The sequence below is a fragment of the Symsagittifera roscoffensis genome, chromosome 4, assembly GCF_963678635.1.
Source record: "Symsagittifera roscoffensis chromosome 4, txSymRosc1.1, whole genome shotgun sequence".
Taxonomy (NCBI): Eukaryota; Metazoa; Xenacoelomorpha; order Acoela; family Convolutidae; genus Symsagittifera; species Symsagittifera roscoffensis.
Window position 1 is genome coordinate 1333848 of NC_087065.1, and position 11577 is coordinate 1345424.

The 11577-nt window shown below is 36.2% G+C and overlaps 1 protein-coding gene across 1 annotated transcript; it reads right to left on the reverse strand.

Moving 5' to 3' along the window:
* Positions 1 to 927: 927 nt before the first annotated feature.
* Positions 928 to 8571, reverse strand: LOC134843795 (uncharacterized). Its single transcript, XM_063860076.1, has 2 exons — positions 8557 to 8571; positions 928 to 1329 (listed from the first exon to the last, which is right to left on the reverse strand). The coding sequence occupies exons 1-2, from the start codon at positions 8569 to 8571 to the stop codon at positions 928 to 930; spliced, it is 417 nt and encodes a 138-aa protein (XP_063716146.1).
* Positions 8572 to 11577: the final 3006 nt, after the last annotated feature.

Below are 11577 nucleotides of genomic sequence, written 5' to 3' on the forward strand. Positions count from 1 at the left end.
TTGTGCTGTTTGCCATCTGCACAGCTCTCACAGTCGAACTTCTCGTACTCAACATTCCTCATCCCGACAACTGATTCACTGCTTGCGGCTTTCTTCAACGACTGAACATTAACATGGCCAAAACGTCCATGCCACAATTTCATCGATATCTCCGAAAGAGCAACATGAGCTGTTTTGGACTTTGCTACTTCATTACTCAAAACATTTCCACTAGTTGCTGATTTTCCAACAACTTTGCTACCTTTCATGATAGTACATTAATTTTCGCTGAACAAAATTTGTGCTCCACGCTTCGTCATTGACGGAACACTCAACAAACTGTTGCCGAGATCTGGTAAATAGAGAAGATCGTGTAGCCGTACATTTGGTATCTCTCCATTCTCAAGTTTGACTGACATAGAACCACAGCCATAAGCTCGGATAACGGCGTCATCGCCTAACTTGACTGCTCGCGGAACTTCGTACTTCTTGTAATTGTCGATGAAATCTAAGTTCTGATTCATATGCTGAGATGCTTCTGAGTCACTAATTCAACTACTCTCCTTAACCTTGATATGCTTCGTCGAACATTTCAGCGCTATCTCTTCCTCCTCCTCACAGGCAACTGCAACTGCAGCTTTTGACTGCCCTCTTTCGCATCATTGTTCTTCTAGCAATTTTTCGCAATGTGGCCAATCTATCCACAATTGTGACACTCGACACCTCTCGGAGTCGAAGACTTCTGCTCTTTCTTCTGGAAACAATTCTTGGCCATGTGTCCAACTTCCTTGCAAATGTTGCATCTACCACTGAACTTTATCATCGCTGTTCTGGCATCTAGAACATACTGCTTTCTGCTTTTCTGTCTGCCCCACAGACTAGCAAATTCTTCACCATGTCGAAAGACATCTTCTCCTCGCCCATCACATCCAATGCAACAATCAATGACTAGAAATAATCGTGTGGCAAGCTTCCAATCAATGTCATCGCTAGATCTTTGTCTGAGATCTCTTCTCCCATCTGTCGCAACTCCTCGTGCAAATTCTTCAAATCATTGACATGCTGTACAACGTCTCCTCCTCTCTCCAAATTGAGTGAGTGAAACCTCTTCCTCAGTCTACACTTCTGTGACAAAGAAACTCCGACAAGCTGACATGACAATGCGTCCCACGCAGCCTTGGACGTCTCTGTCCCCATCACATGGACTCTCTGCGAAGGTTCAACAGCTAAACAAATTGCTGCGAGTGCTTTCCTGTCCTCACACTGCCACGCTGAAACTGCAGTAGCATCTTCTGGTTGCGCTATGGTTCCATCCAAATAATCAAACAAACCTTTGTCCAGCAAGTACACCTTTATATACCAACTCCACTCACGGTAATTGCTGCCATCTAGCTTTGGAAAATCGAACACTTCTGACTTTTTCAATCGAAACTAAGTGTTCACAACCTGGTACTGACTGTAACCAAGAAATAACAGCAAACAATACCAAGTACCTGAATGAAACCAGCGAAGTAAGATTCCAAGTAAAACAACAAGAATACTACTCACGAACGTTGTCTGGGCCCATAACCTGTTATTATAAAAACGAGTTTGTCATGATCTCAATTCAATCAATGGCTACACGACATTGCTCTATTTCATAAGTTTATCACAACAATTATGATTAACAAGAAATCAATAGTTCAGTCATATATACTCAACATTAATATTCCCCCAAAAAGTTTGGCAAAGAACAACCTTATATGAGAATAGAGTTTTTAGCAAAAGCTCCAAATATGGAATTGAATGACCAGCTAAAAATGCTATTAATATCTTGTTTTGTAACTTATAAAAATGATTTGACGGTAAGTATAAAGCAAGTTTTTTTCAGAAATTTTGTTTGCACTAAGCTAATTGAGAAAAACCTTTGATAGTTCTAGAAATGGATTTATACTTAGGATCTGTTTTTGAAAACAATTTTAATTGTGACAATTAAATCAGTTTGTGAATTATAGCCAGTTTGGCCGAGTCGGTCGAAAAACATTTCAACCCGCGAAGTAGGATTTGTAGTTTTTGTTGCACTGAACTGTTAATTTGTCGCGCATTTTTTCTCAACTAATCAGTCTTTATGGTTTTTATGATTTATGATTTGTACGTTGTTTCGTTTTAGCGTGTTTATTTATGAATGCTAACTGGAAGATATGCCTTTTATGCACTCACTCTTGCAGTGAATGATCTTGGTTTTTCTAAGGGTGCAGATGAGGGTGTTCTGCATAACTTCCGATAAAAAACAGGCATAATTAGGATGTAGTAATAGATTATCAAAAAGGACCTTTTGAGGGGGCGGAGGAGGGATTGATTTGCTGAGAAGGCAAGGGCGAATTTTCCCTAAGTCAGGGAGGAAAAAGAGCCAGGAATTGAGCTGCTATCTTAAGTGTAAATGAATAACGAACTAGAACAGTGCTTCAGAAAATGAACTCACCAGCGTATTCGACATTTGTATAAGGTCCACTGCCGCTAAAAGGTAACAATATATATTTCCATTTTTTAATTACTTCAACAATTTTTTTGATCTTTTGATTTTTTGTTCAGTCTTCTCAATCCCATGAAAAGAATTTCCATTTACAGAGCGTTAAGAAGTCATAAAAATAAAGAAGGTAACTGGTTTCAATTTTTTTCAGCCGATCTCGAGATCACTTTAAGCAATTTCAATCTTAAAGAAAATTTTTGATTTTAATTCTCTTGATAAAGTTGATGAAAGTGATTGGCTGAATTTGTTTTTTTTTTTGACGGAGGGTTTCGATGACTGTGTCGAATTCGAAGTTATCTCGATACAGGACATATGACGGGAAATCAAAGAGATTGAAAACTAAATTCATAATCGTATCGAAAACAGAAAAAAATCAAATACGGATAAAAAAACAAGATTTTGCAGTAACTAAACATCGTGAAAGACCCAAAATCAAAAAAAATTTTGTCAAGGAAAGCGTTGGCTAGGATCGAACTACAAAAACCTTATTTGAAAGTGGATACAGGCAGTCCTGTATCATTTTTAAATTAGGCGACGGTAAAACAATTACTTGATATATTCATAAGGCCAAAACTCATAATGGCGCAGAAGTTTAACCTACCAGCACGCTTTAAGGATTACATTAAACAATTCATCCTTATCCTGGGATCGCTGAAGACATACCTTTTTTCAGCTGGCTGGGAAATTAAAGGGCCACTTTATTGATAACTGAAGGGAATTTGCGATGCATACTGGGGTTGGATTTAAGAGGACGAAGTGGAATCTATACAACGCAAAGGACAGCAACCAGAGCCGTTGAAAGTTTGAAAAACAAAAACCTTTAATAAATTCAATCTGTTGAAATGAGCGTTGAAAGTTTGAAAAACAAAAATTTTGCAATAAATTTATTCAAATATTTGTCCGCCAAGGCAGGCCGAAAAATTATATAGTGTCATCAAAAGTTACATTCTCTTTGTGTCCAGCACAAAAGAAAAGAAAAACTCTATACACAACCAGGATAAGTTACAACTGGATGTCAAAAAGCTGATTGACGAGGTTAACATCCAGAAACTGGGCAAAAGCAAAAGAGCCTGTTTCATTGCCCCATGAAGAAAGTTCTTTTTGAAGACTCCTCTAAATTTTTCATAGGCTCAAAATTCTTTCCAAAGTTGCCTTCGCGTGTTCGTCAGCAAAATCGAACATTCGTCGAACATTCGGTATTTCATTGAGCTTGATCGTATTCTTAAAAAAATTGAAAATCTGTATTTAATTGAAAAATTTCCAATTTCTACGCCGAATAAATTGCATGTTACACGATCTCCAGTAAGTGCTACCATTTGCTTGCCAACAAAGTTTGCTGCAGTGCTAAAAAAATCATCGAACGGTGTACATGAAAATGGTTTGAAGAAGATTTTCCTCGCCAAAGTAGCGATTCTTGGATACTTATTGAAAACAACTCGGTAGTGGGGTACTGGCCAGGCAAAAAGCTTGATGCTAAAAGGCGTAGTGGAGGAGGCTGAATCAAGACCAGAATCACCAAGAAGCGGAGAAGATGCAACTGCACTAGCAGCAAGAGAACGCAGAAGGAAAACACAAGTGTTAGAAAAAATTGTACAGAAAATTTAAGAAAAGCAAGCCAGAGCCCAAAAGCTGGTCAGAGAACCTCTTACTTCGAGGTATAAAAACAAATAGTTTATGCTTGATCCTAGCATAGCGAACAGAGAGAAAAAAGATTTTACTGCAAAAAAACCCGCATGGGAAGTATCAAAGCTAATATTCAAAGATATCATTGAAATGACGGAAAACCCATTTCAAAAAGTGAAGAGATTTACGTATGAGAGATATAACTTAATCAACAGATGAGAGACTCTTGAAGCGTTCCACGCAGCATTTACTGCACAAGCAGCCAGTTCAAATTTGGAAACAGTAGAGGATGAACTTGTAAGAGACCTTTTTAATTCAAGAATGCGTAAGGCAAAGTTACAGGATTTACTGACAGTGGAGGCATTATCAATCACCGGAAGAGATGCTTAAAAGAGTAATAAGGTTCGAAAAAAAAATTATCAATCGAAACGTGAGATACAGTTGAAAGAAGAAACCGTGTAAAAGATGTTGCAGACCTTTTGTGTAAAAATGTGTAATTTAAGAAAAAACCGCGAAAAAGCAAACCATTTCGCAAAAATGGGTCGTTCACAACAAGTCAGTGAAGTGGCCGAGGAATCATCAGATATCTAGGAAACAGAATAAAATCTCGGAGAGGGTTTCGATGACTGCGTCGAATTCGAAGTTATCTCGATACAGGACATATGACGGGAAATCAAGGAGATTGAAAACTAAATTCATAATCGTATCGAAAACAGAAAAAAATCAAATACGGATAGAAAAACAAGATTTTGCAGTTAAAAAAAACTAAACATCGTGAAAGACCCAAAATCAAATAAAATTTTGTCAAGGAAATCGTTGGCTAGGATCGACCTACAAAAACCTCATTTGAAAGTGGATACAGGCAGTCCTGTATCATTTCTAAATTAGGCGACGGTAAAACAAATACTGGATATATCCAGTAGGCCAAAACTCATAATGGCGCAGAAGTTTAATCTACCAGCACACTTTAAGGATTACATTAAACAATCCATCCTTATCCTGGAATCGCTGAAGACAGACCTTTTTTCAGCTGGCTGGGAAATTAAAGGGCCATTTTATTGATAACTGAAAGGAATTCGCGATGCATACTGGGGTTGGATTTAAGAGGACGAATTGGAATCTCTACAATGCAGAGGACAGCAACCAGAGCAGTTGAAAGTTTGAAAAACAAAAACCTTTAATAAATTTAATCTGTTGAGATGAGCGTTGAAAGTTTGAAAAACAAAAATTTTTAATAAATTTATTCAAACATTTGTCCGCCAAGGCAGGCCGAAAAATTATATAGTGTCATCAAAAGTTACATGCTGTTTGTGTCCAGCACAAAAGAAAACAAAAACCCTATACACAATCAGGATAAGTTACAACTGGATATCAAAAAATTGAATGACGAGGTTAAGATCCAAAAACTGGGCAAAAGCAAAAGAGCCTGTTTCATTGCCCCAATTGAGATCGCTGTGAATAAAGATGAGTCAATAAATTGGCCTCAGACTCATAACCAATAAATCAGCAAAGATTAAAATTTAAAAATCAATTTCCTAAATTTGAATGATTGGATGGTGAAAGCCGGATTTTAAGAAAACAACAAGAAGGAGAATTATACTTTTCGGCCTTGGACTTGACGTACGCATATAATCATTTGCAACTATTTGCAGAAACATCTAAGCAAAGAAATATTGATGGAAATGCAACGGGTACATTTAGATTCCTGACGGGAATTTTTGGACTTGTAGATATGCTGGCCGAGTTCCAAAAAATTAAGAAACGAACACTGAAAAACGCACAAAACACATTCTTATTTTCGGATTATATTTTATTAGTATCTGAAAGTACAGAACTAGAACATAAAAACTAGTCAAAATGGTAAAAAAAAATTCTAGATGAGAACAACTTAGCTTTAAAATCATGATGTGCGAACTTTTTTTAAAAGAGGTGGGTTGGTTTGGACATCATTTGTCTGAAAGTGGGTTAGTCTCATAACATCAAAAGCAGAAGCAACCTTCAAGCATAATCCACCAAAAACACTGAAACAACGTAGGTTATTTTTAGCAAGTATAACTCATATTAAAGAAATTAATTTCTAATGCAGCTAGTTTGACAAAAAAAGTGACCAAAGTGAAAAAAAATTTGAAAGATGTCAAGAAACTGGTGAAAAAAATCAATTGGTCTGAAGAGCATATAGAAGCAATCGAAAAAATTAAAAGTGCGGACGAGTGTGAACAACTATGACTGCAATCGATAAAATGAAATTAAATGTGAAGCCATTCACAGTAGGTTGGGGGCTACTTTAGAGCAAAAAATTGGTGAAACGGATCGAGTACCGAGCTCAATGGCTTCAAGGTACCTAAATGTCCAAGAAAAGAAGTTTTCTACTATTGAATAAGAATTATTTGCAGCAGTTTGGGCAGTAGCTAGTATAAACACTAATTTTCACTGACAATTTCCACCATAGTTACAGATCATAAGGCGCTCAAATTGGCCCTGGATACCAATAGGTCAAAGAAATCATCCTAAATTAGATTAGCTCGGTGGTCTGACCGACTATCACCGAATCAATTTAAAAAGTTCAAATCCTTGCAAGGTAATTTGGGATAGTTGACTACTTGTCCAAAAAGCAGAATGGAGACCCATGGCATGAATCGGAATTAGGCGAGAAATTCGTCGTCACAGCCACAAGTTCATCCATTCAGCATTTGACTGTTCAAGCAGTAATCTGAATGAGAAAAACTTGCACAATCGGAGTGACTCTGCTTTTTTGCAATTTCATTGTTTAATTTTTCCAACACCTCTCCAACCTGCTGAATTTCAAGCCAGTGGAAATAAAAGTGACCTGGCAAATACCATTTAGACTCAATCAGATAACGGCGGTAAATGATTAAATAAACCACCGGAAGTTTTTTGTATTTTGATAGCTTGTTGAAACATAGACGGATTTTTTTCTCCAAGTCTTTATCAACCCATATTGAGTTAAAGTCAAACGAATAGTCGATTAAGTTTTCATTATCAGCAATATTCAAATCGCTCACAGTACCATATTTTTGTTTTGTGGAAATGCACCAAGAGATTTGTTGAAGCTCACTCAAATAAAATTGTTCTTTGAAAAATAACTCGTATTCTTTCTTTAAAATTTCCTTTGCCCTTTTGAGGAAGACGACATAGCGTTCATCACAAAATTTGAAAAATGAGTTTTTTTCTGCTGTTGAAAACACTCTTAATTGTGAATGTTCATTATCACCAAATAATATCTTCAGTACACCAATTTCCCTCTAATTTCATTTTTCTTATTTAAAAATTTGACAAGTTTATCATTTGGTATGTTTTGCCCAGAAACGGCCGCCGCCTTTGGAGAGTAATTTCAATTTACTGCCTTTTCACTCTAAAATTTAGGCAAGTTAAGGAATTAGTTTACTGCTGCCAACAGTTAAGCTACGCTGCCAAAATCGCCGGCGAATTTTTATAATATACCATAAAAGTCAATTCCCCGTTCACTAACAAATTTCAACTAGGTCGAAAGTTCATTTGCCTGAAACAAATATAACAATTAATATGATTCATATAATTAACCAGGACCAATAATTGGGACCCCAAAAATTGGAATTAAAAAAATTTTTGTATCGTGTCCCTTGTTGTTAAGCTAAAGTTAGCATGATTCTAAGTAGGGGGTCTTCTGCTTTTTGGGTGGAAAATTTCTTTAGTTTACGAAATCCTAGGATGAGAGCCCTCCAAAAAATTAAGGACCCCTTTCCTAGGATTCTGTTTTACGTGAGGACCCCCCCTTAAGAAGGACCCCCCCCCCCGCCCTTAGGAACCGGGACACGATACAATACTACTCAAGTATAAAGCAAGTTTTTTTTCAGACATTTTGTTTGCATTAAGCTAATTGAGAAAAACCTTCGATAGTTCTAGAAATGGATTTATACCTAGGATCTGTTTTTGAAAACAAATTTAATTGTGATAATTAAATCAGTTTGTGAAATATAGCCAGTTTGGGCGAGTCGGTAGAAAAACATTTCAACCCGCGAAGTAGGATTTGTAGTTTTTGTTGCACTGAACTGTTAATTTGTCGCGCATATTTTCTCAACTAATCAGTTTTTATGATTTGTATAATTTATGATTTCTACGATGTTTTGTACTAGGATGTTTATTTATGAATGCTAACTAGAAAATATGCCTTCTATGCACTCACTCTCGCAGTGAATGATCTTGGTTTTTCTAAGGGGGCAGATGAGGGTGTTCTGCAAAACTTCCGATGAAAAACAGGCATAAATAGGATATAATAATAGATTATCAAAAAGGACGCTTTGAAAGGCCGGAGGAGGGGTCGAATTGCTGAGAAGGCAAGGGCAAATTTTCCCTAAGTCAGGGAGGAAAAAGAGCCAGGAATTGAGCTGCTGTCTTAAGTGTAAATGAATAACAAACTAGAACAGTGCTTCAGAAAATGTACTCACCTGCGTATTCGACATTTGTATAAGGTCCACTGCCGCTAAAAGTTAACAATATATTATTCCATTTTTTAATTACTTTAACAATTTTTTTGATCTTTTGATTTTTTGTTGAGTCTTTTCAATCACATGAAAAGATTTTCCATTTACTAAGCGTTAAGAAGTCATAAAAAAAGTAAGTAACTGGTTTCAATTTTTTTCAGCCGATCAATTTCAATCTTGATACATTTTTTGATTTTAATTCTATTGATAAAGTTGATGAAAGTGAATGGCTGAATTTGTTTTTTTTGACGGAAACGTTTTAAAAATGATCTTTTTCACGTTTGTTTTAGAAGACTAGAAAAAGTTCTTTTTGAAGACTCCTCTAAATCTTTTTAAAGGTTCGACATTCTTTCCAAAGTTGCCTTCGCGTGTTCGTCAGCAACATCGAACACTCGTCGAACATTCGGTATTTCATTGAGCGTGACCGTTTTCTTAAAAAAATGAAAATCTGTTTTTAATCGAAAAATTTCCAATTTCTACGCGGAATATTTTGCATGTTACACGATCTCCAGTAAGTGCTACCATTTTTGCTGCAGTGCTAAAAACACCATCAAACGGTGTACATGAAAATGGTTTGAAGCAGATTTTCCTCACCAAAGTAGTGGATCTTGGATACTTATTATAAACAACTCGGTAGTGGGGTACTGGCCAGGCAAAAACCTTGATGCTAAAAGGCGTAGTGGAGGAGGCTGAATCAAGACCAGTATCACCAAGAAGCGGAGAAGATACAACTGCACTAGCAGCAAGTGAACGCAGAAGGAGAATACTAGTGTTAGAAAAAATTGTACTAGAATTTTAAGAAAAGCAAGCCAGAACCCAAAAATTGGTCAGACAACCTCTTACTTCGAGGTATAACAACGAATAGTTTATGCTTTGATCCTAGCATTGCGAACAGAGAAAAAAATGGTTATTGCAAAAAAAACCGCACGGGAAGTATCATGCTAATATTCAAAGATATCATTGAAATGGCGGAAAACGCATTTAAAAAGTAAAGAGATTTACGCATGAGAGATATAATTTAATCAACAGATGATAGACTTATGAATTTTGATTTACTGCACAAGCAGCCAGTTCAAACTTGGAAACAGTAGAGAATGAACTTGTAAGAGACCTTTTTAATTCAAGAATGCGTAAGGCAAAGTTACAGGACACACTGACAGTGGAGGCATTATCAATCACCGGAAGAGGTGCTTAAAAGAGTAATAAGGTTCGAAACAAAAAAAATATCAATCGAAACATGAGCTACAGTTGAAAGAAGAAACCGTGTAGAAGATGTTGCAGACCTTTTGCGTAAAAAATGTGTAAGTTATGTAAAAACCGCGGAAAAGCAAACCATTCCGCAAAAATGGGTCGTTCACAACAAGTCAGTGAAGTGGCCGAGGAATCATCAGATATCTAAGAAACATAATGAAATTTCGTAGAGGGTTTCGATGACTGCGACGAATTCGAAGTTATCTCGATACAGGACATATGACGGGAAATCAAAAAGATTGAAAACTAAATTCATAATCGTATCGAAAACAAAAAAAATCAAATACGGATAGAAAAACAAGATTTTGCAGTTAAAAAAACTAAACATCGTGAAAGACCAAAAATCAAATAAAATTTTGTCAAGGAAAGCGTTGGTTAGGATCGACCTACAAAAATCTCATTTGAAAGTGAATACTGGCAGTCCTGTATCATTTCTAAATTAGGCGACGGTAAAAAAAATACTGGATATATCCAGTAGGCCAAAACTCATAATGGCGCAGAAGCTTAACCTACCAGCACACTTTAAGGATTACATTAAACAATCCATCCTTATCCTGGGATCGCTGAGGACAGACCTTTTTTCAGCTGGCTGGGAAATTAAAGGGCCGTTTTATTGATAACTGAAAGGAATTCGCGATGCGTACTGGGTTTCAATATAAGAGGACGAATTGGAATCTCTACAACGCAACCAGAGCAGTTGAAAATTTGAAAAACAAAAACCTTTAATAAATTTAATCTGTTGAAATGAGCGTTGGAAGTTTGAAAAACAAAAATTTTTAATAAATTTATTCAGATATTTGTCCACCATGGCAGGCCGAAAAACTATATAGTGTCATCAAAAATTACATGTTCTTTTCGTCCAACACAAAAGAAAAGAAAAACCCTATACACAATCAGGATAAAGTACAACTGGATGTCAAAAAACTGGATGGCGAGGTTAACATCCAGAGACTGGGCAAAAGCAAAAGAGACTGTTTCATTGCCCCAATTGTGATCACTGTGAATAAAGATGACTCAATAAATTGGCCTTAGACTCATAACCAATAAATAAGCAAATATTGAAATTTAAAAATCAAATGCCTTCAAATTGAGTGATTGAATGGTGAAAACCAGATTTTAAGAAAACAACAAGAAGGAGAATTATACTTTTCGGCATTGTACATGAAATACGCATATATTCATTCGCAACTAATGCAGAAAGATCTAAGCAAATAAATGTTGATGGAAATGCAACGGGTACAATTAGATTCCTGACGGGAACTTTTGGACTTGTAGATATACTGGCGGAGTTCCAAAAAGTTAAGAACCGAACCCTGAAAAACGCACAAAACACATTCTTATTTTTGGATGATATCTTATTTGTATCTGAAAGTACAGAACTAGAACATAAAAAATAGTCAAAACGGTAAAAAAAAAACTCTAGATGAGAACAATCTAGCTTTAAAGATCACGATGTGCAAACTTTTTTAAAATGAGGTGGGTTGGTTGGGACATCATTTTTCGGAAAGTGGGTTAGTCTCATAATATCAAAAACAGCAGCAATCTTCAAGCATAATCCACCGAAAACACTGAAACAACATACGTTATTTTTAGCCAGTATATAAAGAAATTCATTTCTAATGCAGCTAGTTTGACAAAAAAGCGACCAAAGTGGAAAAAAAATTAAAAGATGTCAAGAAACTGGCGAAAAAAATCGATTGGTCTGAAGAGCATACAGTAGCAACCAAAAAAATC